Source organism: Mesoplodon bidens (assembly GCF_964165515.1).
Source record: "Mesoplodon bidens genome assembly, chromosome: 15".
In the NCBI taxonomy this organism is placed as follows: Eukaryota; Metazoa; Chordata; class Mammalia; order Artiodactyla; family Ziphiidae; genus Mesoplodon; species Mesoplodon bidens.
The window spans coordinates 64,850,729-64,878,294 of record NC_138171.1 but is presented as its reverse complement, the minus strand read 5'-3'; the positions used below and the strand labels follow the sequence as shown (position 1 = coordinate 64,878,294).

Genomic DNA, 27,566 nt, shown 5'->3' with positions numbered 1-27,566 from the left:
CTCGCGCGCGCCCCCTCGCCTCTCATCGGGACGCGTGCTGAGCCGGCGCATGCTCCTGCCGCCTCGCCTCGGGGCGTCAGCGCGCATGCCCGGAGCCCGCTGCCCCAGAGACCCGCGGGCGCCGCGGGTGGGCAGCCGGCGGCGCGTCTCGGCGGGGGCGGGGCCGCGTGCGCGCGTGCGCAGAAAGGCCGACGCTCGGTAGCTCAGTTAGCTGAGGAGAAAGCGGCGCGGCGCGGCGCCGGGAGGTGGGTTCTCGGCCAGCGCGGCGGGCAGAGGTAGGTGCACGACGGCGTGGGCGGGGGCGTGACGGCCCGGCGCGGGGGCCGCGGGGTCGGGTGGCCGACTGTCACCGCGTCCCGGGCGTGCTGACGGAGGGGGCGTGGGGGCCTGGCTGCAGGGCCTCCGTCCGAGCGGGGCGCGGGGGCCGGCCTCGGCGCGGGTGGCGGTTCCGCGGCCCGCGCGCCCGGGGCCCGCGGCCGTCCGCCGGGCACTGCCCGCCGCCGCCGGCGCTGCACCGCGGCCCGAGCGCCGGGCAGGGCGCGACGTGGGTCCGGAGCTGACCTCGGCCCCGCGGGACACCCACCCCGGGGGTCGCGCCGGCGCCCCTCACCAGACGCTGTCGGCGCTCCGGCCGGCTCCGGGCGAGGCGGCGGTGGGAAGAGCTGGCTCTGTGTCACTCCTTCCTCGGGCGCTTTCGGTCTCTGCGGGGTAGGAGATCCTCTTCTGGACTCGAAATTGCAACAGATTCTCTGATAACGTTCTGTCTTCGAAGACCTGCAGCTGCTCCCGTCCTGGTCCTACGCTTGCCCCAGGATGACACGCCGCCCACCTGCCACCTAGGTATCTACTCAGCCTCTAAGCCCTGTCCGGCGGGTGCCTCCTGGGGTGGCCGCTGTGCCAGGCGGCAGCTGTCCGCCAGGCTGTGCTGGGGACGGAAGCGTTTCCACAGGGCCCCTGGGCGCTGTGCTCTCTGAGCCTTGAGTAAGCACAGCTGGAGGTCGGGGGCCCCTGGGCGCTGTGCTTTCTGAGCCTTGAGTAAGCACAGCTGGAGGTTGGGGATGGGCTGCACTCGGTCAAGGTCCTCTTCTGGCAAGGGCGCTGGTGGCCTGGTGGCCTTACTCGGTAGGGAACAGACGAGCGGTGGGCTTCCTGGATTACCAGTTGCTGGGCTGACACTAAAGGCCAGAGGCTGAAGACCACCTGGGCAGTGCGGAGGCGTGGGTCAGCTGTTAAGATAGCGATGTGCCTGGGAGGCACAGACCTGGTGGCCGATGTGGCTGTGGTTGTGATGCTGGTGCTGAGGTCTTTACCCAGCTGCTTATTCCTAGTGAGGAGTTTGCCTGTCTTTCCAGGGCCAGTAGAAGGACTTGAAGGTGGTTTTCCTTAGTTCTGTGTGTGTTTGCTCCCAGGTCTGCAGGAACATCTAGGCAATTACGGGGGGGGAAAAATCCCATTATTCATCAGATACAGCGGTTTATCCTACTTGAGGCCGAGGGCTCCGTTCCGTCTTCACTTTCTAACCCCAGCACACAGTAGCCACCTGTAAACATTTACTTAATTGCCTTGAAGACAGGTGTGCTGTTTTTTTCTTTTTAAGGGATACAGGGTTGGAGAAACAAACCCAGGTAAGAAAAGATCAAGAAATCTCGCAGAGGTTTTACAGTTTCCATTTCTAGCCAGTGGTACAACCCCCACATATGCATCCTTTTATCCTGAATGTTGGTCCTCATTTAGTCTTCTCAGCCCTCAGGTAAAGCCTGTATGATGAAGTGCTTATCCAGCAGCGAGTGCTCTGTTTAGAAGCTCACCTCTCCCTATGAACAGGGCTGGAGCCACGTCGCATTCATCTTTGCTCCCCCATTGTTTCATATGGAATGGGCCAGGGGTTCTCCCTGAATGGTTGTTGAAATGAACCAAGGTGCTAAAACTAATGCAGTGGTTTTCATCTGGATGAAGGGTGACCTTCAGGGGATGTAGAAGTAATCTAGTAATCTAGGCAGGTTTTTCATAATAACAAAATTCACCCCCTGAATTTGCAAGTTCACCTGCTGGTGAGCCATGCTAGCTGTCGCTGACCACACCTGCCAGGACTGTCAGCAGGCCAAGTGACCTTGGGCATGCAGTGTTGCGCCTAATTCTCATTACAGTCTGAGCCAATCTCAGAAGACATATTTAAGTGTTTGCTTTTAGGTGGTTTCTGGTTTGAAGTACATAAGGATAAGGACAATGAAGCAGGTTATAAAAAAAGCACTTAATATTTACCCTGTTCAATGTTTTACCTGTTTGAGCATAGCTTCTCTGTTATGACAACTCTGTGCAGGGAAGAAAAAAGGCCTTCTCAACTCGAAGCAGCAGTTTCAGTGGCTGTTTCAAGTGTCACTTTCCAAATGGAGATAATATCAGAGAAACAACACCTTGGGCTTTTCACTAAGGACCAACCTAAATTCATTATTTGATGATTTTTGTTATTCTTTCAGTGCAAGTTTATCCAAATCATACTTCACATGATGAGGATTTGTGCCCGGTATTCTGTGGCTACAAAGTTGAGTGAGCCTGTGCCCTTGAAGAGCTTAGGGTACAGTGAGGAAACGGGCCAGTGAACTGTGGCACTGCAGTCGGCGCTCTCACAGAGGCAGACGGAGCTTGCTATGGGCCCAGAGGGGTGGAGTCCAGCTGGCCTTTAGTGGGGGCTCCTGAGAAGGGCTCGAATTAAATTTTGAAGAATGGGGCATTCCCTGGTGGTCCAGTGGTTAAGGCTTCACGCTCTCATTGCCAAGGGCATGGGTTCAATCCCTGGTCAGGGAACTAAGATCCCACAAGCCTCGTGGTGTGGTCAAAAATATATATATATTTTTTTTTTTTTTCTGAAGAACGAATGGGAGTGGCAGGACCACATGAGGGAATGAGACTTCCAGGCCAAGGGACGGTGTGTGAAGTACAGGAATACAGCTCCCACCCACCGGCTGTTGCGAGAAGGGCAGTGGGTAGCTCCGGTGGTTGGGGTGAGGAGAGGGAGATGAAGTTAAGGAGCTAGGCTGGTGGCAGTCAGGAGAGACCTTGAGTACCAGTCCCGAGTTTGCATTTTACCCTGAGAGTGGTGGGGAGCCGCTAAGGGATCTCGGGTTTGTGAGTGACTGGTCAGATTGTGCCTTCATGGGTGACCAGGCAGTGGTGGCCAGGGTGGGTTGGTGAAGTCCTGCACTGAGGGCGGTTAACAGAACACGGGGATATACCTGGCGGGACAAAAGGCCCAGCACCAAGGAAGGGCAGTGGGGACAGAAAAGAGAGCAAGACCTTGAGACAGGTGGCTGCGGGGATGGGAAGGACCAGGGATAAAGGAGGACTTAGGGAACATTCCAAGGTTGGGTGACTGGCAGCTGGTAAGGCCGTGCCACACAGAGTGTGCTGGAAGGGACAGGCCTGGGAGTGGGTGATGATTTGTGGTGTGGAGATGTTGAGCTGAGGGTCAGTAAGAATTCCTGGATAGAGATTGGTCTGGAGCCAAGGAGAGCAAACACAAAAGTGTTCTGGGCACTACTTCCTGTGTGGCACTGAAGCCAGGGAGTGGGGTGGTGTGGAGTGAGAAAATGAAGACTGAACCCTGGAGATGCCTGATGTTTCATGTCTGTAGAGCAGAGTAGATAAGGTAACAAAAATCAGATTAATGATCTCTTGCCTTTTGGGGGGACGGGGGCAGGATAGTGGGCTTTTTATTTCTGTCCTAGAGCCCCTGTTTGTTGGTTAAACAGCAAAATGTAAGATACTAAAGATGCAAAATCACATGATTGATTCCCGGGGCTTCCTGTCACATGTGTGTTTATTTGCCTTTTGGGAAACTTCTAGATTGTCACTCATCTCAAAGGACCTCATTCCCCTCCAGCCCGACGGTTGGTCCTCTCAGGGCGTCCTCACAATTAGATCTCTGAAAAAAGGCCTTCTCAGACCCAGAGATAGATCCAAGGTTGCAGAATTCTCTGGGTCCTGTCTCTCTCCTTCCAGGACCCCAGTTTCTGTGTAGTGCATCAGCATTAGCAGCAGGTGGGACTTTGGAAAGACTCTTGAAGATACAGAGGCCAAGTGTATAGTGCCCCCTCCGTAATCCTTCCCCCATGCTGAGGGGCCGCACGGGAGAGGGTGAGGAAAGGCAAAAGGAGTTCCTCTTTACCCAAAGGAGGCGCATGGCCCCCAGGGCTGTCCCGGCCTCTGGATAAGTGCTGTTAGCAGTTATCTTCGTCTCTTAGGGAACCTGCTCACTTAGGGGTACGTGCAACAAGCTCTCCTTCTATCTTGTGCAGTTATGGTCTCCTGCCTGGCCATGGGACCTTATCCATCTCCCCTGGGTATTGCCCAAGGAGCTGCTGGCAGGGGTCACGTGTGCGCGGTCATGGTTTCTCCCTCCATCCTGCCCAGCCTGCATTCTCCTCTTACAGGCCATTGAGAAGCCACTACACATGGCTTGGCCTGTTTCGCATAACCTGAAACTGTGTGTCCGCCTAAGTGTTACACAATTTTAATTGGGTACCAATTGATTACCGATGGGTGATTCTGTTACCAGTAAAAGCCCTTCCACTGTGTAGCATTCTAAATGTAGCTCATTACCTGTGTCCCACCAAAAGCTTCCCTGGCTTCTGTCCCTTCAGCCTTTACTTGAATCAGTTTGTCCTCATTCCCTAATTATCATCTGTAATTCATTTTTCAGCAAGGGTCATTCCGGCCTTCCTATCTTCCTAAACCTGTGGGCCTTCAAAGGATCCAGGGGTATACGTTAACTCCACTTGCCTCTGGTTTCTTTCCCTGCCTTCCTGGGCCATCCCCTCCCCACCTCCCAGCACACAGGAGCACTGTCCTTCCTCGGCAGCCTGGTGAACCCCAGGCCTCTGTCTTGGGCCCTTTGACTTCTTAGAGCCCATGAAGCTGGGCTGTAGAACTGTCTTTGAATCTGAGCCATGAATGACACTCACTGGCCCCAAAAGTCTATGCTCTCCAAGGCCCTGTCCTGTTCGCATGCTGTTTCTTCTGCTTCCTGGACGAAGGCCTCCTCAGCCTTCAGGATCTAGGCCAGGCAGGTGCTGGCTAGGGAATCCTTCCAGACCCCTCTTTTCTTGTAGGCTGGGGGCCCAGACACCCTGTGCTTTCCTCTCATAGCATCTGCTCCTGAGTTGGCATGGTCAATACACCATGTCCCCACATCCAGAAGCTCATTGAGAGCTAGGACTGGGCCTTGCATCTTCATATTCCAGCACTTGATACACTGGCGTTCAGGAAGTGTCTTGAATGCCTACTAAAATGATTAAACCTGCAAGATTCCCTCCCAGCCCAGCTCTGTTGTCAGGCCTAAAGATACTTGCTGAGAGCCTTCCATGTGCCCAGCCTTCCGAGGCACACCTATCATGGGCACCTTGCTTAGAATTCAGACCAGTCAAAATTCTAGCTTCTGACATCTGGGTTTTCTCCCTCTGCTTCTCATTCTGTGTAGCTAGTTGGTTTCTCCTATGCCCTTGGGGGCTGTTTTCCCAGACCTGCTGTTGGGAGGACCTTTTGAACTCAGAAGATAAAGACCTTGAATTAGCAGAGCCCCCTTGCAACCCCAGTCCCTGCTTGTGGGTGGACCCAACCAGCAGTGAGCGGGGGCTGCTCCTTATTGTGGTGCGCAGGCTTCTCGTTGCAGTGGCTTCTCTTCGTTGCAGAGCACAGGCTCTAGGCGTGGGCTTCAGTATTTGCAGCGCTCGGGCCCTAGAGTGCGCGGGCTTCAGTAGTTGCAGTGCATGGGCTCAGTAGTTGTGGCGCACAGGCTTAGCTGCTCTGTGGCATGTGGGACCTTCCCGGACCAAGGATCGAACCCGTGTCCCCAATCCGCATCAGCAGGCGGATTCTTACCCACTGCGCCACCAGGGAAGTCCCAGCGCCAAGTCTTAACCACTAGACTGCCAGGGAAGTCCCCGAGTCCCTGCAGGAAACCTTTCGAGTGGCTAATACGGTTAGGACTCTGCCCTGCTCGGGTCCCATCCATAGGCCCAGCTGCCACTGGTAAGACCTGCATTTGAACTTCCGACCAGCGGCAGCAGATGGGCCAGCCAACTGGCCTGCGGTGCTGTGACTAATGCCTCCTTAATGGTTACACCCCTTTATATCTGGCACGTGCCCTCCATTATGTGCCATCAGCAAAGGGCCCACTATCAGGTTCCAGGTAACTGGCAGCCTGGCAGTCACTGTGGAATGCCAGTTTCCATTAGCATTTGAAAAATCCCAGTGCTGCTTCAGGGCTGAGGCGGAGCCCAGCCTGCTTTCTCATCATGTGAAGATGTCTGCTGGGAAGGACACACGCCTAGAACAAACAAGTTGGCAAATGGCCCCTGTTATTTAGAGTTAAATTTCCCTCTTGGGCCCAAGTGGTTTGGGATTTTCCTGAGTCTCCATCTGTTTCCTTCTCTTGCTTCCTCCTTCCTGGGTACACTGAGTATATGGTGTGAGACACCTGGGCTCAAAGTCACAGTAGAGTAGAAGAGCTTGATTCATAAGCAGCTCATCACAGAGGGCTGCCAAATTCAAACACACTTGGACAAGGAAGGATGGAGTGTGGGGAAGTCGCCCTCAGTCCTGCCTGTGAGGTCAGGAGTCTAGAAAGGCTGGTGAAGGAGGGGGCATTTGGGCCGAGGCTTGAAGCAGACTGGCCCAAGAGGAGGAAGAAGAACAGGTGTGTCCTGCCTTTCCCGCTTCCCACTGTCAAGACTCCTGAAGCTGCCCTACCTGGAGGGCAGGTAGGGCCAAATCCTGAAAGGAGGTGGGGTGGGGCGGTGGGCGGGAAAGGGTTTCAGGTGGAGAGCGGGGCAGAGTGGGTTGGGAGTCAGAGCTGAGCTGCGTTGGAGTCACATGGAGTGTGTGAAGGTCGGGAGACTTCAGGAAAGCAGTTGGAGGTATGGGACCTGAGAATTCTTGGCTGAAAAGAAGATGGATTTCTGCAAAAGGGACATCTGAGGGATAGGGACAGGAGCAGCAGCAGCCAGAGAGGCAAGGAGACAGACGGAAGGGGTTTCTGGAGGCCTGGGGAGAGGAGAGCTGAGAGCAGTGGGGTCAGCTCTGTGTGATTCAGGGAGATAAGGGCTCAAAGGTGTCTGTTAGGTCTGGCAGCCAGGCGTGAAGGGCGAGGTGGGAGACATACAGCCTGCTCTCCCCGGGAGCTTGACTGGGAAGGAAAGAAAGAAGAAAGGCTTAGCTCAAGGGGAGTGTTGGGTGCTGGGGTTGGGGGTTGGGGGCCTGTCTAACAGATCCAGGACCAAGGGTGGGGGTGCAGATCAAGGGCCGGGGTCAGACAGGAGAGGATGCTTCTTGCCTGACACCGGGTTCTCAAGGAGAGTGGGAGATGTGAAGCTATTGGCTAGCGTGGGGACCAAGGGCGGGTGCCTCGAGGCATGCTGAGTGCTGCTAGGTGGCTCCAAGGGCCACGAGCAGGGCAGTGTGATTTTCTCTCTACAGTTGGTGTGCGGGCGTGGAGAGGCATGCCGTCAGGCTGGCCTCTCGTGGGGCGGCTTCTGGGTAGCTGAGACAGGAGCATGGGAGTGGTGGAGCTGAGGCTTGGAGGGTCAGGTCTAGGCTGAGCAGACAAAGAAGTAAAGTCACAAAGGATTGGCAGTGCGGGGAGGTAGAGTTATGGCGAGTGGGAGGAGGGCAGTGAAGAGCTTCAGGACAGTTACAAGAGAGTGGGGTGTTTGTGATATGCGCCCTCTGAGTGGAGGAGTTTCTGGGGCTGACCTGGGTGTAGATGAAGCATCAGAGATGTAAAGGTTTCTAAAGTTGGGGAGCTTTGAGCCAGGTCTGCCTGCTTGACCCTCGAATGCCCTGCAATGAGGGCAGCTGAGAGGAGGAGGCCAAGAACTGGGATAAAGTGTGTGGCACGTCCTGGGGAGACCCTGGAGAGAGGGGTGTCAGAGCCCTGGGGAGACCCTGGAGAGAGGGGGCAGGGTCCCAGGGAGAGACCCCTGCTTTTTGGCCTGGAGGAAGGGTGCATTAGGGGAGAGAATGAGGAGGTGGGGGATTGTTTGCTACAAGCCAAGCTCCAGAGCAAGAAGAGAGCTGGGAGTTGGGAGTGAGGTCAGTAAAAAGCAAGGCAGCAAAGGAAGCGAATGTGGGGGATCGATGACCATAGTCACCCCAATCAATGACACTGTCACCACCAGTCATCCGCAGAATTGGGAATCATCCTATTGCTAAGGCCTTGGGCGGGGAGATGAGTATCCTCGACCCAGGGCTCCAGACAGAGTCTTGAAGCTGTGTCTCCGAGGCCTCCAGCAGATCCTTGGGAGTGGGGTTGGGCATTTCCCTGGCCTCTCCCTATAGATGGACGGGAGCACTGGGCCTCTCATGAGGAAGTCAGACTTGGACTTGAGAGGAAGGTCCCAGTCTGAGGAGAGGGTGGAATGCATCCTGCTCCAGGCCCCACCCACCCCGCCCCTTCTGGGTGTCCTAGGTGGATGGCCTCAGGGATAACTCCCACCCCCACCTCCATCCACCTTCTCTGCCTCAGAGCTCCACCTGCCATACCCTACTCACCAGCCCAGATTCCCTTCCAGGCTGTCCCACCCGCCCTGCTCCTCTACCCAAATACCCTGCAAGCAGAGCCACAGGCAGGAGGTCATCTCCTCTTCCCCGTCCTGCTGCCACATTCTGTGCCTGGCACCCTGAGATCTTATCAGGCAGTGACCATGTCCTGTAATTGCTGTGTCTTTCTCATCCCCAGACCTCACATACCCTGAGGGCTAGAGTGGGGCCACTAGTTGTTTGAAGGATTCGTCATTCTGCTGCGTCCTGGCTGGGGACCGATGGTCTCTGAGGGTGAGGGGCTACCTAGAGAGCCCGTGCTCTGAATTCCACCCTGGGGAAACTGCCTGAGAGGAGCATACGTTTCTTGGTCACGTGGAACTCCTCAGGCCCAGGACCTAGCGCCTCTCACTGCCCCTCCTTCCCATCTGTCGCCCCATTCTTGGCCGGTCGGCAGGGCTGGAACCAGCCTCCTTCCTCTTCTTTCTTTGTTTCCTGATCTCACTCTCAGGAAACAGATGTGGGATTGCTCAGAGTGAAGGGGAAGAACTGAGACACAACTGTGCAGCACCCTGTCCTGTGGTGCAGGGACTAAGGCCCGGCCAGGCTGAGCCCCGGTTGCTCGGACTATGAGCTATTCCTGTAGCCAAGGGGGAGAGTGGGCAGTGGTCAGGCTGGGCTGGGCAGGGGTCAGTAGGAGTGGGTAGGTTTCCTGGGGAGCACCAGGCTCCCTCTGCACAGGGCTGCCTTTTTCCACCTGGGCCACAGTTGGCTCTTTGGTGGCCTCCGGGTGTGTGGAGGGGCCATCTGTGAAGCCCCTGGGTGACAGAGGAGTCCAGGAGCCAGTGTAGGTGTCAGGGCTGAGGGCTGGGTGACTGGGCAGGACCTCAGCACAGCAGCCCAGGGTTCTGCCTCACCTGACCTGTTCTGGCATTTGCCTGAGAGGCATCTGTGTCATAACAGGCACTTTAAAATGGAGCACTTCCTCTGCCCCCCCAAAACCCCACCCCTGGGCCAGAATTCTCTGTTCTTTGCTTGGGTCTTTGCCTCCCACCCCAAACAGGTCACCTCATCTGGTGGACTCCACCCCATCTTCTGCATCCTCCCTGGCCAGCTCAGCCCAGCCCTCCTCCTGCCTCCGCTTCTGGACTCTGCCCTCCTTCCTCCTCGGCCACCAGGGGTTTTTTCTAAAATGCAGATCTGATATGTCACCTTCTGCTTCGGCTCTTCTCCTCCTGCTCCCTCTTGTGTGGGGGTGATGTCCGGTCTTCTAGTGCAGCTGGCACAGAAGGCCATCAGCCCCTCCTGTCCCACCTCCGGTCACTCCCTACCATCTCTCTGAGGCTCTCCAGTTTGCCGTGCTCTCCCTCATGCATTTGTCCCCACTCCCGTCTTTGTACACTCAGGTACCATTGTCCCTTCTGTGGCACTCACACCGAGTCAACACCTGCCTCGGTGGTCTGCCAGTGCCTCACCTGGGCTCTCGTAGTCTCACTGTGGATGCCGTGACCACTGGTCTCCTCGAGAGCTGTCTTTTACCCTCGTATCCCCGGTGCCCTGCCCAGAAAAGGAACTTTGTAGAAGTTTGTCAAATGAATAAAAGTTTGAGTCAAGGGGAGGCATGATGGGGTGCTGGGTCCTCTGGGAGAGGCAGCCTGTAAGGAAGGCATAGTGCCCAGTGTTGTCGGGTGGTTAAGATGGAATCACCCAGGCTTAATGGGGAGGGGGGGTCTGTCACATGCAAGCGAGTTTTTTTTCAAATCCAGCTGTTTGGGAAAATCATGTTCCCCACTAAAAAGGTGAGAAAGGCAAGAGGTCTTGTGACTATCAGACCATGGGTAGTGCTTTGGGATAGCAGTGTGGCATTAAGAAGCCAGCCCTCAACTGGCTGAGGAGGGAGTGCAGTGGGGCTGGCCCTCCTGGGTGACCTGTGCTCCTGAGATGGGAGAGGGGTCGAAGACACTTGTGGGGTCACTCTGGAGGCAAAAGTGGCGGGTACGGGGTGGGGGGCTCCTCCCACCCCACTGGCCGCCTCCCTCTTCCTGTGGGCACACTTCAGGGGTTCACCAAGGAGGGCAGAGTTAGGGTTTATTTGACCTCCCATGGGGTGTTCCCAGCCAAAGCGTCATGTCACAGGAACTCCCCTCCTCAGAAAAGCTTCCTGGCCCAGGGCCCATGGGACTGCAGTCCTAGAGCTGCTGAAGGGGCCCCCTAACACCCCTAAATAGAGGTCACTTAGTTCCACTTAACGTTTTTATTTTTTCTTTTTAAGGAATACTTGCTTTCCATTAGGTAGCCTGAACTCTCAGAACAGGTATAGTATTTGTGAGTAAAGGGACATGACGGTGACTGGAAGGGGCTTCCGGGTGGGGAAGCAGAAGCACAGGCAAGGAAGGGGAAGAAAGGCCCTCGAAGAGGCCATTCGGAGGGACCATCCCAAAGAGAGCAGGGGCCTTCTCGGGCCCGTGGGAGAACCTTGACAGCAACCTCCTGTGGCTGCGCTGCCCCCTTGAGGGGCACGGTTCGGCCTCATCACAGGACTGATCGGGCATTAGCATTGACCTGCCTGACCCCATCACTCCCCAGATGTCCCTGAGCCAGTGCCAGGCCAGCAGGGCCCAAGGAGCAGTAACGACGAGAGGCCCTCAGGACTTCTGAGCTGCCCTGGTGAGCCAGGCTGGGCTGAGTGCCTTCTATAAACAGGCTCAGTTAATCCTCACAGCAATCAGCTTTTATACCCGTCCATTGGATCACATACCTTCCCTGCTTCCCACTGCACTTAAAGTCCAGGCTCCTCCCTGTGCACAATGCAACCCGTGGATGTCTCCGCTCTTCTTTCTCACTGTGCCCTGGCCGTACTGGATGCCTTTCCCTTCCTGGAGCAGGCCTCTTCCTGCCTCGGGGCCTTTGCACGCGCTCTTCTCGTGGTCCAGAGTGACCTCTCCTCAGCTCTTCTGGCAGCTTCCCTCTCATCACTTCAGCTCGGGAGGGGAGCGGTCCTCCTGACAACCCTAGCTGAAGTAGCCGCCACCCTCCAGACACACGGCGTGGTGTCCCCACTATCTGAAATGGTCACTGTGCGCAGTTCTTGTGAGTCTAACAGGATGCTGAGCAGAATTTTTCCTGTTTTCCCAGAATTGCAGGTTAGGCCCAAAGCTAAGGACGGAAAACACAAAGTTCCTTCCTACATTCTAAATTCAGGGAGCTGTGAGCGGCTGGGGCCAGCCTCCTCCCACAGGGCTGATGGAGAGGTGCCACCCCGGAGCCAGCCCTGCCCCCACCCTCTTCTTCTGCAGTGAACTTGAGACTGGGGGGGGCGGTGCTTAAGGTGAGTGCAGTGTTTGTGATTAGAATTCACTCCCTCCCTCCCCTTCCTGAGGCTGAGGGAAAGTGGTTTCCCAGTGCACCTGCCGCCAGGGCCCCACTGGCCGAGAAGAGTGGCCGTTTGCCCTGGGCTGCCGCAGGGCGAGGGGGAGTGGGAGAGAGTGGGATGTGCCTGTGTGCGGGGTGTCACCCACACCCCAGCCAGTGAGCCCAGAGTAAGAGCTTAACCCACAGGTGCTTTGTGGGGATTAATGTCTGTCCAGTGGCTCATATTCATCGGCTCCATTTTAGAGACGGGCACCAGCTGTTCGGGGAGGAGGCGCGGCTTATCTGAGGTTCAGCCCAACAAGCGGCAGAACTGGACTCTGAGCCCGGCCTGTCTGACTTTAAACTGGCTTGCTTCCCGAGTAAGCCCCTGCTTCCTTTCTCTACCACTGGCCGCCAGGCGTGCACCAGGGAGCACGGCCTCCTTCCCGGGCCTGGCACCTCAGTCAGGAGCTGGGGGACTGTGGGGAGCCGGTGAGGCCTTGTGTTCTGAGTGGGAGTTGGAGGTGTGGACAGTGTTGCAAGATGGCTGCAAGCCGCAGGTGGGACAGCTCGGGGAGGGTGTACCTTCACCTCCACACGGTGAGTGAGGGTCCAGCCCAGCGACTTTGTGTTTTTGATCTGTTTCCCATCTCCTGACTTCCCCTTCCCATTAGCCAGCTTAAACTATCTAACTGGGTTGTGGATGCGTGTGCACGTAAATGAAAGAAAAAGGTTTTGAAGGACATGCACTTAGATGTGAACAGTGATTACCTTAGGTAGAAGAGGGAGTAGGATTGAGGGGGTAGCTTAAACAGGACTTTACATTTTTACTGTATAATTTTGTATTACTAGATGTTTTCATGATTATGTGTTTATGTAAAAAACAAACCAAACAAAAACCTGCCCTGAGACCTGGCTTTATAGATGCCTAAGGAGGTCATCATAAGCCTTGTTTGCCCTGCTCCACAAACACCATGCTGTCTTTTCAGGTGGGGGGAGGCGTGCAGGGATCCAGGACCTCCTTCAGGGTCTTCTGCACCTGTCTTTGCCTCGGAGTCCCCAGGCTGCAACAACTTGCTACAACAAATAAAACGGTGGGGGACTTCCCTGGCAGTCCAGTGGTTAGGACTCTCTTCTTCCACTGCAGGGGGCGTGGGTTTGATCCCTGATCGGGGAACTAAGATCCCACATGCCCTGCGACACAGCCAAAAAAGAACAAACAAAAAGTGGGTCTGCTTCTCCCTGAAGGTCCTTTCTGAAGGAATTTGCAAGGTGCAATAACCGTTTTTTGGAGTTTCCAGTTTAATATTCAACCTGAATCTGAGGCCACTTAAGCAAGGTTTGGCACTGTCCTGCCTAGCTTTTATTCTGTTTATAAACATGTTTATTGCCCTGACAAGGAGTGGGTTCTATTCGAGAAAAGAGGATAGGCCTGGGGTCCCTCCAGAGGCTACTGGGCTCAAAGCCTAGAACGAAAGATGTAAACTGTACAGGTAATTCACAACCTGGGGAAATGGGGGAGCCCTAACTGCCATCCCTCCCAGGACAGAGCAAACAAACCAACTGCCATTTGGGATTCTTTTCTGGGGAAGAAGTTTCCAGCACTGGCAGTGCCTGGTCCTGCTGTGGGTAAGGTTTTTCCAGTGGGACGTGTTAAATGAATGTTGTCACAAAACCTTATTTATGTGGGAAGGTCCCTATAAAAACAGTATCAATGGATATATATCCAAGGACTTGAACAGATACTTGTACAGCTGTGTTCACAGCAGAATTATTCACAACAGCCAAAAGGTAGAAACAACCCAAATGTCCATCGACAGATGAATAGATAAACAAAATGTGTTCTGTCCATACAATGGAATATTATTAGCCATAAAGAGGAATGAAATTCTGATGTTGCAGGGAGCAAGGATGAATACGTGGAGCACAGGATTTTTAGGGCAGTGAAAATCCATTTTATGATACTATAATAAGGATACACGTCATTTTATATTTGTCCAAACTCATAGTATGTACAACACCAAGAATGAATCCTCATTGATCTATAGATTTGGGTGATGTGTCGGTTTAAGCTCATCAGTTGTAACAAATGTACCATCTAGTGGGGAAGGTTGATAACAGGGAGGCTGTGCATGCGTGGGGGCAGAGGATATGTGGGAAATCTCTGTACCATCCTCTCTAGCTGTGAACCTAAAACTGCTCTAAATAATAGTCTTAAATTCAAAAAATATATTCTCATACATGCTATAAACATAGATGAACCTTGAGGACATTATGATCAGTGAAATAAGCCAGACATGAAAGGACAAATATTGTATGATTCCACTAATATGAGGTCCCTAGAGTGGTCAGATTCATAGGAAGTAGAATGGTGGGTAACAGACTGGGGGCCAGCGAATGAGGAGATCGTGTTTAAAGGATGCAGAGTTTCCATTTGGGAAGATGAAAAAGTTCCAGAGATGGATGGTGGCGATGGTTGCACAGCATTGTGACTGTACTTAATGCTACTGAACTGTATATTTATAAATGGTTAAAATGGTAAATTTTGTTAGGTATATTTTAACCCAATAAAAAAACCCACCGTATCAAGGTGTTTTCTCAAGACATCTTCTTGAACATAACAGGTTTTACATTACAATTCTTTCCACTCAATATTTTTTAAATGTTACTTGCTTTTTATATTTTCAGATAAATGTTCTTGATGCAAGCAGAACCAGAATGATCTGGTCATTTACCAAAACTCACTGGAGCAAACCTTGTGATAACTCCGGACAGGGTACCATCCCAGGTGGAAAGGTTAGTCTGAGGTGCATGGGCAGACTTGTACTTTAGTGTTGAGGACAGTAGCCTTTGGCAAAAGCAAATGTCAAATTGTGGTATTCTGAATGGTAGACTTCTGTCTTGCTGTCCACATGCAGCCAGAGACTCTCAAATAACACATTTTATCCTTTTTTTTTTAATATCTGCACGAATCTCAATAGTTGCCCATAATGGAGAAACAGCACCAAATCCCCCAATACTTCTGGTTCATTTGGTTCCAGAAATGTCTAATTTTGAAGCTGTGACACCTTCCGTTTATTTCTCAGCCCTCATGTCTACTCCCCACCACTGAGTCTTCTCTGGAATACCTGCCCGAAACGTAGCTGTTATTTTTAGAAAGTTAAGAGCTGGCCTCCAAATTGCAAGCCAGGGGTCCTGGGGCAGAGTAGGTGTGTGTCTTCCTCATGATTCATGGCTGGTTAAAGGCCTAAAGCCTTTGAGAATTGAAACACAGCATCTGTTGACTTCATGGAGTCTTCTTGACTAGCTGCTCCTTTTACAAGGCCCACAGGCTGCAGGGTGAAGCGTGGGGGCCCGGTGGGCCACCCACCCCCGAGCAGAGAGTTGTTTACAGTAGAGTCAGCCTCTCGAATCCCTTTCTCATGACCCAGAATCTATGTGACCACTTCCAGTATCTTCATAAGCCCCATGGAAAGAAGTTATGCTCCAGAGTTTGCAGTGAATTCTCAGAATATCCACTTATCTTAAATGGAAGCCCTACTGATACTTTATAGAAAGACTAAAACAGGACTTCCCTGGTGGCACAGTGGTTAAGAATCCACCTGCCAGTGCAGGGTACATGGGTTCGAGCCCTGGTCCAAGAAGATCCCACATGCCATGGAGCAACTAAGCCCGTGCACCACAACTGCTGAGCCTGCACTCTAGAGCCCGCGAGCCACAGCTACTGAGCCCGCATGCCACAACTACTGAAGCCCGTGTGCCCAGAGCCCATGCTCCGCAAAAAGAGAAGCCACCACAATGAGAAGCCCCCGCACCGCAACGAAGAGTAGCCCCTGCTTGCCGCAACTAGACAAAGCCTGCGCGCAGCAACAAAGACCCAAAACGGCCAAAAGTAAAAATCAATTAATTAATTAATTAAAAATAAAGTATACAATTCAATTAAAAAAAAGAAAGACTAAAACAAAAACATGTTTTTTTTAAATGTAAACCTTTATACACGCATACTAAGCATGGTTTTTAATCCTGTAGGATATGGGATGGCAAACAGGTTAGCAGAGAAGCCTCAGACAGAGCGCTGGTGGATTTAGCTGCTCTTTGCCCCCTCCTGGCAGCCCTGGGCCTCCTCCTGGGCACGCCCTGCGCTATGGACTCCCCAGGCTACAACTGCTTTGTGGACAGAGATAAGATGGACGCCACCATCCAGGACCTGGGGCCCAAGGAGCTGAGCTGCACCGAGCTGCAGGAGCTGAAGCAGCTGGCGCGCCAGGGCTACTGGGCCCGCAGCTACACCCTGCGGGGGAAGGTGTACCAGCGCCTGATCCGGGACATCCCCTGCCGCACGGTCACACCAGATGCCAGCGTGTACAGTGACATCGTCGGCAAGATAGTGGGCAAGCACAGCAGTGGCAGCCTGCCCTTGCCCGAGTTTGTGGACAACACGCAGGTGCCCAGCTACTGCCTGAACAGACGGGGCGAGGGTGCCGTGCGTAAGATCCTGCTGTGCATCGCCAACCAGTTCCCTGATGTCTCCTTCTGCCCCGCGCTGCCTGCGGTCGTGGCCCTGCTGCTCCACTACAGCATCGACGAGGCCGAGTGCTTCGAGAAGGCCTGCCGCATCCTGGCCTGCAACGACCCCAGCAAGAAGCTAATCGACCAGAGCTTCCTGGCCTTTGAGTCTTCCTGCATGACGTTCGGGGACCTGGTGAACAAGTACTGCCAGGCAGCCCACAAGCTGATGGTGGCCGTTTCAGAGGACGTCCTGCAGGTCTATGCGGACTGGCAGCGCTGGCTGTTTGGGGAGCTGCCCCTCAACTACTTTGCTCGCGTCTTTGACGTCTTCCTGGTGGAAGGTTACAAGGTGTTGTACCGCGTGGCGCTGGCAATCCTCAAATTCTTCCACAAGGTGAGAGCTGGGCAGCCGCTGGAGTCAGACAATGTGAAGCAGGACATCCGCACCTTTGTCAAGGACATCGCCAAGACTGTGTCTCCCGAGAAGCTGCTGGAGAAAGCGTTTGCCATCCGCCTCTTTTCTCGGAAGGAGATTCAGCTCCTGCAGATGGCCAATGAGAAAGCTCTGAAGCAGAAGGGCATCACTGTCAAGCAGAAGAGGTAGGCAGGGGCTACCATCAGGGCCCGAGTGGGGTGGGGCTTTGGGGAAATGCATTCTGGATGCTTGGGGCCTGAGCCTGTCCAGCCAGCCATCCGTGTGTGGATAGAAAGCCACGGGAAAGGAGAAAGGGCCTTCCTGGCTACAGCCACAGGCTGCTGAGGCAACTGTGGGCGCAGAAGGCATAGGGTCCTGTCCCCGGGTACAGGGGCCATGGCTGAGATGGAAGCTGGATGCTGACCATGGCCCCAGCAGGTCCAGCAGTGAGCCAGGCTGTCCTCCTTGGGTCATTTTAGAGCAGCTTCTGCTCCACCACTCTAGCTCTGGGCTCCCTTGCTGGCCATTCTCATGGCTGCTGAGTGTGGCCCCCTGCCCTGAGCACAGGCCCCTGGGGAGCAGGCGTGGCAAAGGCCCATGGTGTCCTGAGACCTCGGCAGCAGACACTGTGAGTGTACTCTAGTTGTGGAGGCCTTTCTTGCAGGCCAAAGGCAGGCGTATCCTGGGCATCAGTACTTGCAACTAACCTCTCCTTGTCTGTTTTATTTTTCTTCCTCTTCTCCACGTCTGTTGCTTCCTCCTGTTTTTCAGTGTTTCACTTTCTAAAAGGTAGGTCTGGAAACCATGTCTCCATGCCTGGCTTCCCTCTGTCTTCCAGCCTGGCTGCTTGCTCTGGCTCTCAGCACTGGCTTCAGCAGTGCTGCCTCAGAGCCTGGCCGAAGTTCAGGCCCTGTCTGTCTGCCTGTCGGTGCTTGGCTGGCCAGGAAGCATTATCTTTCAGAGCTGACTCACTCTCTATCCCCATTAGAGAAAAGGTGCTTTTGTCCCCACCCAGGCTGGGCGCGCTCCCCTCTGTGTAGCGGGGTGGGAGCAGGACTCCAGGGGGACAGCTCCACCCCGTTTCTTCCTGAGGGCCCCTAGAACCAGACTCTGACCTGGCTGAACAGGTGAGACGTTTCCTCCAGGCTGAGCTCACACAAGAGGCTCTGCACACCTCCAGGGTGGGGGGCGTGGCCAGGGCTGGGGTCACAGCTGTGCTCTAACCTCTTCCCACTCCCTCAGGCAGTTTGTGCACCTGGCTGTTCACGCGGAGAACTTCCACTCAGAGATCGTCGGCGTGAAGGAGATGAGAGACATCTGGTCATGGGTCCCTGAGAGGTTTGCCCTCTGCCAGCCCCTCCTGCTCTTCTCTTCACTGCAGCACGGGTACAGCCTGACCAGGTAATGCCCAGGAGGCTGGGGAATGCTGGGCCTGCCCTCCCAAGGCCCTAAGGTATGGACTCCAAGGGCCAGACAGTTCAGAAGGGGTGGAGTGAGCTATGGAGTTGCCCAGCTTCTTCGTCCTGTCCCCACTTCCGGGAGGTCATGGTGGGGCTGGAAATGAGCCTTCAAACATGGGCACCTGGGCAAGGCCCTGTCTCTTCCTGGGGGGCCCTAGAATTGGGAGCCCCTTTTCTGGGCATCTCGCTCTCACTCCCAGGCCACCCAAACTTCAGGGGTCATTACAGTACACGGCGTAGCTCCAGGCCCCCACATAGGCGTTGTGATGACGCGGGAGGCAGAGTTTCCCTCCCGGGAGCTTACAGAACTGTCAGGACAACTTGAGGCGGCCGGCCTTGGTTCACTACTCCTCCACCCCACTTCATCAGTCCCCACGCCAGGTCCATGTTGGCCCTGTGGGCTGTGCCGGGCCCTGTGCAGGCTTCCCCCAGGGTACAGTCTCCCAGGGTCACTCTGCCAGGCGTGGCTGCCCCCCTAGAGCCTCAGATGGCAAGTGGCTTCTGACCCAAGCTCTGGCTTGAGTCATACGTGATGCAGTCAGGGCTGGCCCAGCCCCCACAGCAGGCACCGGAGCTGCGCTGACCTGGCCCCCACCTCTGTGCAGTGTGGGAGGCCTGCTGAGGGACGGCTAAGCAGGGCCACCAGGGATGCCAGCCAACCCCTGGGCACCTAGTGCTGGCACAGCGGCAGCCTCAGTCCTCCTCACATGCTTCTCAGTGCTGCCCAGCTTCCGAGGACATTCCGAGCTTTCCCAGAGCAGGGACCTGTTCCTCTGGTTCTTACTTCCCCGAAGCATCTGGCACATGGCTCTGTCTGCTGGGGGCCCTCTGCCATGCAGCTTCTCCTCTGTGTCACACCAGGGCAGAGAGTCCTGGGGCCTTTGACTGCTTGGCCTGCGGGCCTCCTGGCCAGGGCTCCGTCTTGTCTGAGAAAAGCGCCTGGGCCAAGGTGTTACCATCCAAGCCACTGTGCCTGGTCCCTGGGAGAGAGGACAAGCAGTTTCCAGGTCCATCCACCCCCAGACAGCCTGGGGCAACAGTGGCTGGCTGGAGGTGGCACAGGGAAGGAATGCAGGTGTGATTGTTACTGTCAGGACTGGCATGTGTGGTCTCTGCCCCCAGGTTCTATTTCCAGTGTGAAGGACATGAGCCCACCCTCCTGCTCATCAAGACCACGCAAAAGGAGGTGAGGAGGGACCAGAGGGAGCTTGGGGTTCTGGCCTCTGATGAGCTCTGGGGGAGTCTGTGCCCCAGAGAGGATGGGTGTTCCCCGATAGCCCCTACCCAGGCTCCCTGGGCTTAGGGGTGCAGAGCAGGGCCAGCTCTCTACAGAGAGGTGAATCTAGCCTCCCCTAGGACCCCCTAAGTACCCAGAGCCTCCCTGTTTCCCCTTGGGGTCCAGGCCCCCAGCCTGACACAACCTGGCAGTTTAGAGGAGCTTTGCAGAAATGCCTAGTGAGTGAGGCCTCACCTCCTCCTATAGTAGTTGGCCAGCACCAGGTGAGTTGTCTGCCTTCACCTGCCTCCAGCCCCTGACAGGTAGTTCTCAGGGCCTTGTTCTCTGCAGTGCTATCATCTGGAAAGTGTCTAAGATGTCTAGAATAAAGTCAGAGCTCACGTGCCCCAGTCCTGGGGGTGCCTGCATGAGATAGAGGCTCCTCATTCTGTGGCTCCCAAACCTGCACCTCTGGGAGTTTCAGTTTCTTCACCCTGTTCCAGAGTCTGCGTCGGGCCCTCCAGGAGAAGCCCGGGCATCTGTGTTATAGTAGATGACTCTGATTGTCAGATACTTTGGGCAAATCCTGTAGCCACTCAAAGGCGTGACTCGCTAATGGTGAAATCAAGCACTTTGCTGACTGATGGGAGGGTTGGAAAACGTTTCTTGAGCAGGGGTGCTTCCTGGAAGCTTCCATCTGAGGGGCCTCCCTGGCGCTTATGCCCACAATCAGAGTGTGGGTATGGAGCTTATTCCCACGCTTTAGGGCCCAAGAGGGAAATGAAAATATCCCAAGTAAGCTGATGGTGGCCGAGGCAGCCCCCGCGCATGCTCACTGCCAGCCCCACGCCCTCCAAACTCTGACTTTCCCATACTACTTTCCAGCCCTGGCCCTCAAGTGTGAGGGGGGCTGTGACCACAACACCCCCAGCTGTGACTGTACCATGGCCTCTCCGCAGGTCCTGAGTGAGAGAACGTTCCTGCAGGCAAGCAGGGCATAGCCTCACCCTGGGTCTTTTCTCCCCAGGTGTGTGGAGCTTACCTGTCAACAGACTGGAGTGAGAGAAACAAGTCTGGAGGCAAGCTGGGCTTCTTTGGGACCGGAGAATGCTTTGTGTTTAGGGTGAGTGGGCCTCCCTGTGGGAGGTCACCCCCACTCACGTGACCCTGTTTACTTCCATCAGAGCTGTTAACCTACAGGCTAACCTCCCCGTCTCCTTCTGGTTTGTGATCATTAGACCGTGAGCTCCGTGAGAGTAGGCAGGCCCTCATCTGCGCTGTGCGGCACCATCTCCCAGCCCCCACTCGGGGCCTCACTCAGGGCACTGATGATGAATTGGGTGGGGTGAGGGGCGGGAAGCAGGCAGGGGGCCTGTGGGCGCCATGTGCCAACTCCTCATGCTGCCCTTTTGCCCTCAGCTGCAGCCCGAGGTCCAGCGCTACGAGTGGGTGGTCATCAAACACCCGGAGCTGACCAAGCCTGTGTCCTTGGAGTCTACCACCATTCTGTCCTTGCCCTGCCACTCTGTGTCCTCAGACCCTGCTGACCGCCTCTCGCCGTTCCTGGCTGCTCGACACTTCAACCTGCCCTCCAAGACGGAGTCCTTGTTCATGGCTGGGGGCAACGACTGCCTCATCATAGGTGGGCGCCTCCCTGCACCTCAGGCTGGGCTCCTGTCTGCCCTTGGTCACTTAGCCTGGGAGGAGGGTACGGGGTAGTGGGTGGCTGAAGCCCCAGGCCAGCACTTGCTGCGCCAGGTGGTAGGTACCTCACCTGAGGGACAGGCAGAGCCCCTGTGATGGCGGAGGAAGGCATCGAGATTGTTGGGGGTGGAGCATGCATGCGGGGCAGGCGTGGGAACCTGAGGCTGCGTGCTGGGGAAGTGAGCTCACTAGCAGGGCCTCACCAGGAGCCGGGGGACTTTACAGAGTGGAAAGCCAGCCCCGTGGTTTTAGAGAGGCCTCTGGCAGGGCTGCGCAGGGATGGCTCCAAGACTTGCCCTGTCCAAGTGGAGTTGCTCAGGAGCAGAAGGAGAGCCCCTCGGGGGCAGTGCTGGACAGCGGGCAGCCACTGACCAAGCATCCCACAGGTGGAGGTGGCGGCCAGGCACTCTACATTGACGGGGACCTGAACCGGGGCCGCACGGGCCACTGCGACACTTTCAACAACCAGCCGCTCTGCTCTGAGAACTTCCTCATTGCTGCCGTGGAGGCCTGGGGCTTCCAAGACCCTGACACCCAGTGACAGGCATGATCTAACGGTGACCGAGCTGCTGTTGTAGGGTGGGGTGGTGGCTGGGCCCCTTCTTCAGGGAGGAGGCAGTGAATGAAGACCGCCCCCGCACCCCCCACGTGTGTGGGCACCATCAGGGTGCAGCTGGGCTCTGGTGCTGGGCTGGGCAGTGGTGCCAGGACCTCAGCTGGCCAGGCCTGTCCCTCCTGGCCCTTCTCAGACCTGCCCATACTTGCTACTGTCTCCACCTCGGACTCAGGCCCTGGCTGTCCTCTGTGCAGGCATCCTGTGCCCAAGACTGGAGGGGTTAAGTCTTGCAGCCCCTGAGCCTTGGTTCTGTGGGGTGAGAGGGGTGGGGGAGATGAGACTGGAAAGGCAGAGGGAGCCTGCCCCTCGAGTGTGGGTCCATGGCACCCCCTGCTGGTGCCTCTGAGCATGGTTCCCAAGCAGACCCTGCGGCCTCCTGCCGGGCCTGCTGCTGATGGTTCCCTAGGGGTGTGTCGGTCTTGGGAAGACAACAGGCATCCTGGGGACTATTCCTTAGCAGGAGCATCTGCCTGAAACTTCTGACTCAGTTACCTCCTCCCCATACTGGCCTTCTGGGGGTGCCTCTCAGACAGGAACAGCAGGGTGAAGGCAGGGAGGGCAGGCTGTGTGCAGGGCTCTGGGCCCATCCCGAGGGAGGGCCGTGGGCCAGTAGGATGAAGGGCTGCAGGGGACAGTACGTGTCCTTGTGTTTCCACAGAGCCTGATGCTTCTGCTGGGCCTCAGTGTGTAGTCACACCTAAACAGGCTGCCCAGGGAGGGGCCCTCCGTGACTGACCCCAAGCCAGCCAACATTTCCAGGGGCCTGCCTGGAGAAGCCTGGACCCCTGGAACCTTTTTCAGCCTTCCTCCTCTCCAGCTCGGGCCCTCCTTAGCTCCACTGCAGTCCTTGTGGCGGTCCCATTTCACTGCAGTGACGTGGCCCAGGATCCTGTCCAGACCCCTCAGCACAGCGTGCTGGCCTCATCCAGCCCTACCCACCTCACCTTCATTGTGCTCCATACGCCCTCCCCAGCTCCCTGCCCCCGAGGCACCTTCTTGACGCACCCCTCTGCATGGCACGAGTTCTCCCTCTGCGTCTCTCAGGGCTGTGTGAGCCCTGCAGGGAGTGGCCCTCCCACCCCATGACCTCCCTCAGCTGGTCCTGAGGGCCTGGGCACACCCCTGAGGAAAGAGAGGACAAGTGGACACCCAAGGGGCTGTGCCGAGGCCATGGCAGCCTGGGCCACAGATGCCAGGGGGTCCTGCCTCTCCATGTCCCCACAAGCCACGTCTCTGTCCTCCACATCTTGCTTGCTCTTCCTGTGGGGTGCTCATCCTCCCCTTCCCACCTACTCAGATCCCCCCTGAGCCAGGCCAAAGTGATACAGAAGGAAGGACCGGGAACCCTGTGTGGCTTTGGGCAAGCTGGTGAACCTGTCTGGAACTCAGTTTCCCCAACTGTAAAATGGGGCCAGTCATCCTGCTGTGCTGTCCCCACAGGTCTGCTGAGAGTCTCTGAGGGGCCAGTGTGAATCCCTGTAGAAGGGAGAGGTGTTGGGAGGTGGTGTCACAGCTTACCCCCCCACCAGACCCTGCAGCCCTCGCTGCCCGCTGTCCTCGAGCCCCCGCAGCCCTCACCTGTACTTTGGTGTTCATTAAACACGGTCTCGTTACATGAACTCCAGGGATCCCGAGTCTGGTTTCTTCAATTAGGGGGACCTCCCGGGGCTACCCGCCCCTGGGCATGCCACCGAACAGGGTGCAGCCTCCTGCTTGTCAGTGTTCTATCATGGGAACATCGAAGGCCTTTTAAAAGCACAGCCTTTCAGAAGCAGCTGAAGGCATACCTGAGCGCTATTTGCATGGCCTCCTCTGTAAACTTCCTGAACTGCGGTGTTCTTTTCCTGGTGAGTAAGTCCAGAGGGTTCTCTGTGGCTGCCCCAAGGGCCCCCAGAGGTCTGGCCCAGGGAGGGTGACTGCTGATTAGTCACGATTTCTGTATCATGAGATCTTCATGTGTGCATGCAAAATATTCAGTTTCTTTGAATTTCACATCTTCCTAACTTTTCTGCTAAACTAAAAGGTATGTGGTTATTTTTATTTTTTTCTTATTATTGTCCTTGTTATCTGATATTTGGTGTTAATATTCTCTATTATTTCTTCCTGATTATTACTAGTATTTTATGTTAAAAATTAGCCAAAATTTTATGGATTTGCATAATGAATTATTTGTTTTTCTAGAAATATTTGAAAATTTATTTTAAAAACAAAAAATTAGGGACTTCCCTGCCTGGTGGCACAGTGGTTCAGAATCCACCTGCCAATGCAGGGGACATGGGTTCGATCCCTGGTCCGGGAAGATCCCACATGCCGTGGAGCAACTAAGCCCCTGTGCCTGCTACTATAGAGCTGAGCCTGCACTATAGAGCTGCAAGCCACAACTACTGAGCCCGCGAGCCACAACTACTGAAGCCTGCGCGCCTAGAGCCCACGCTCCGCAACAAGAGAAGCCACCACAATGAGAAGCCCGTGCACTGCAACGAAGAGTAACCCCCGCTCACCGCAACTGCAGAAAGCCCACGCGCAGCAACAAAGACCCAACGCAGCCAAAAATTAATTTTTTTTTAATTTAAAAATAAAAACAAAAAATTGAACATAGATTAAACCAGTTCATTATCAAAGTGGACTGTATGCATTTAAGGCTTTAGAAAATCAGTTTTTTAAAAAAATTTGTAATACAAGAGTAAGTCATTTGTATTTTATGAGTTTTTCAGTTTTAATTATTGAATTAAAATAAGTATTTCAATTTTTCCTATTTTTATAAGTTCCATGCTTATTATTTTTTTCAGGTTTTCAGGGCAACTTGTTTTAGAAAATTCTGAATATTTCACAAGGCCTTCAAATTTCTTTTATCTGTTTCCTGAAGCCACAGAGCCTTTATAACAGTCTCCTTACATATTTTATGTTTAGTAGATTCAGTTTTTGTCACTTTATTTTGAAATAATTTTAGATTTACAGAAGAGTTTCACGGATGGTATAGAGCTCCCACAACCCCTCCCCACCGTCCCCCAGTGTTAATAGTGCACATTTATCAAACCTAAGAAATGACCATTAGTACAATGCTGGAAACTAAAACTAAAGTCTGTATTCAGAGTCCCTCAGTTTTTCCGTAGTCGTTTTTGTTCCAGGAATAGATTTAATTTTTATAACTTTACTTCCCCGCATTTTAATTAAATCCTGAATGTCATTAAGTTCACATGACTAACACTGGTCAAAAAAAAATTGCCATAATTAGGCCATACAGTGACTGTGTCAAATATATATTCCTATATCTCAGCGGTCCTCCCCCAACTGTTGTGTTTGCACAGAGAAGTTGCCAAATGAGGCAGGAGTGCCGGGCACACCTCACAGGTGCTTCACCCTACGATGTCAAGTTAGGCAGAAAGAAAAGTGTTTGCATGTTTAAAAATAACCTGTTGTAAAAAAAAAAAGAATTTATGATCTTCGTTATATACATGTCAGACTGTGCTTGAAGTTAGGTGCAGTGTCGTGTGACTCATGTCTGGAGCTGAAATGCCTCCTATGCGTGCAGACCCACTCATTTCACCCGACCGTGTGGAATTTATCAACACTGCACTTGGCGACCAAGGAAGCAAAGTCAGTGGACACACTGTCACACAAGACACTGACCCATGATGTGACATGGGACACACCAACTAACAAAAGCTTCCGCCTTAGACCGCTAAAGCCCAGGTGTGGCTGCTCAGTTAGGTTCCCCATTAGATGCGCCCCTGGTTGCAGGGAGCCTGCAGGTCTGATCTTGTCCAGTGATATGGTCGATAACATGGTGAAGCTAGCTCAATCCAAGCTATCCCCGCCCCTGTTTTTATTTTCACACAAAGATACAGGAGCAAACCCCTGTTCTATTTCACCCTGAAGTGCGTTGACTGGCAAAGGACACGTTTTGTCAAAAGTTTACAAGCTAAAGATCGAAGAGAAGAGCTGTGTGAATAATTTTACCTTCTTGTTCTTGTCTAGGATGGTTATTGGCTGAAAAATGGATTACTGGACTGACACTTTAGAGCATTTAAATGAATGTAAAAAACATATTTTGAGGACCTTTTGGAAATACGTGTAGTGAGCGAATGTGTAACTTTGAAGCAAAATCTAATTCTGGAAAAATAAGTGATTTAGTGATATGTTTGGTCAGTGTTAATTTTGAGTCCTAAATAAAATGAATGAGAACAAATGGATCAACATCACTGTGAAGTATTTGATGTGAAAATGTTTCAGTGGGATGGGAATTCCTGAAGGAACCACTGGACGTGAATTTGAGGGACTGCATTAACTGATCCTGATCAACAGGGAGAAGTTTCTTCATTCCAGAGATAGATCCTCTGCTGCCTCTGGTGCCAACCAAGTCTTCCCCTGATGGATTTTTTCTACTGTTGTTCACAGCGCCTGGCATGTGGACATGCTCCGTAAACGTGAGGAATAGCCATCAGGAAATGTCGCCTAAACATCTCCATCCAGAATTGCAAGGATCCCTGTCTCTGTAAAACTCGGTGTCAAAAAGGTCATGCTCATGGGGCCTCCCTGGTGGCGCAGTGGTTGAGAGTCCGCCTGCCGATGCAGGGGATACGGGTTCGTGCCCCGGTCTGGGAGGATCCCATATGCCGCGGAGCGGCTGGGCCCGTGAGCCATGGCCGCTGGGCCTGCGCATCCGGAGCCTGTGCTCCGCAACGGGAGAGGCCACAACAGTGAGAGGTCCGCGTACTGCAAAAAAAAAAAAAAAAAGGTCATGCTCATTCAAAATAAGCATATTCTATCTGGAAGTTTATAGAAGTCACTATGAATGTCTTTTCTAATCCCTTGCATTTTAGTTGGGTGTGCGTATACAACAAACACGTAAGACCTATTTTCTCTGCCACGTGCACACGCCTGTCCTTCAGTTCCTCCCAGGGCCGGCGGATCACCAGCGGCCCGCCCATCCTGCTGGCAGCCATGGCGGCTCTGTCCCGCTCTTGCCTTCTGTTCCTCTTCCCCACACTGGCGGCTGGACACTCACTCCTGCTGCTCCCCCTTCCTTTACCGTTGCCTTCCAAGACCTGCATGCTTCCGTCATCCCTTTCTTGCTGCCACCCTCAGATGGCCTGGCCCAGGTCCCAGAAATCCTGGGCTGGCAGAGGGGAAGGGAGACTTGGCCCCAGTGCTGCCAGCTCTCTGACACCAGCTGTTTCAGTTCCTCTTCTGAACAAAGAGCCTGGGCCTCTGGACCATTTCCCATCCGTCAGTGGGCTGTGTGCCCCTGCCCCAGTACCCCTCCCCTGTCGGCCTGTGAGAGCAGGAGCCCCCCGTGGTCCTGCCCATGCTGGTGTCCATTGGACAGTTCTGGACGGGGGTGGCTGTGCACCTGTCTCACGTGGCAGTGTGTGTTCCTAGGGCCTGCGGTTGGGGATACCCCAACATTCCCTGCAGTCCCTTCTTACTGTAAGTGGGCTTAGGCCCATCTTATGGTTGACATTAAGACACTGTGACCCTGGGACTTCCCTGGTGGCGCAGTGGTTAAGAACCCACCTGCCAGTGCAGGGGACATGGGTTCGAGCCCTGGTCCAGGAAGATCCCACATGCCGCGGAACAACTAAGCCCGCGAGCCACAACTACTGAGCCTGTGCTCTAGAGCCCACGCGCCACAACTACTGACGCCCACGTGCCTAGAGACCGTGCTCCGCAGCGAGAGAAGCCACCGCGATGAAGAGTAGCCCCCTCTCTCCGAACTAGAGAAAGCCTGCGCACAGCAACGAAGACCCAACACAGCGC

General features: G+C 54.4%; 1 protein-coding gene across 7 annotated transcripts; it reads left to right on the top strand.

The window, feature by feature from the left end:
* The first annotated feature begins 67 nt into the window (after positions 1–67).
* On the top strand, positions 68–26,749 carry TBC1D24 (TBC1 domain family member 24). 7 transcript variants are annotated; one of them, XM_081255677.1, is made up of 10 exons: positions 68–275; positions 11,122–11,202; positions 11,671–11,863; positions 14,575–14,682; positions 15,916–16,995; positions 18,053–18,211; positions 19,393–19,456; positions 20,514–20,609; positions 20,906–21,128; positions 21,577–26,749. In XM_081255677.1, exons 5-10 carry the CDS (start codon positions 16,031–16,033, stop codon positions 21,729–21,731), a joined length of 1,662 nt encoding a protein of 553 aa, XP_081111803.1. In that variant the 5' UTR covers positions 68–275; positions 11,122–11,202; positions 11,671–11,863; positions 14,575–14,682; positions 15,916–16,030; the 3' UTR covers positions 21,732–26,749. The 7 variants fall into 7 exon arrangements, with proteins under 7 accessions (XP_081111803.1, XP_081111808.1, XP_081111807.1 ...); XM_081255682.1 differs by lacking the exons at positions 11,122–11,202; positions 11,671–11,863 and having other exon boundaries at positions 21,577–21,734; positions 22,465–26,749; XM_081255681.1 differs by lacking the exons at positions 11,122–11,202; positions 11,671–11,863 and having other exon boundaries at positions 21,577–21,747; positions 22,465–26,749.
* Positions 26,750–27,566: the final 817 nt, after the last annotated feature.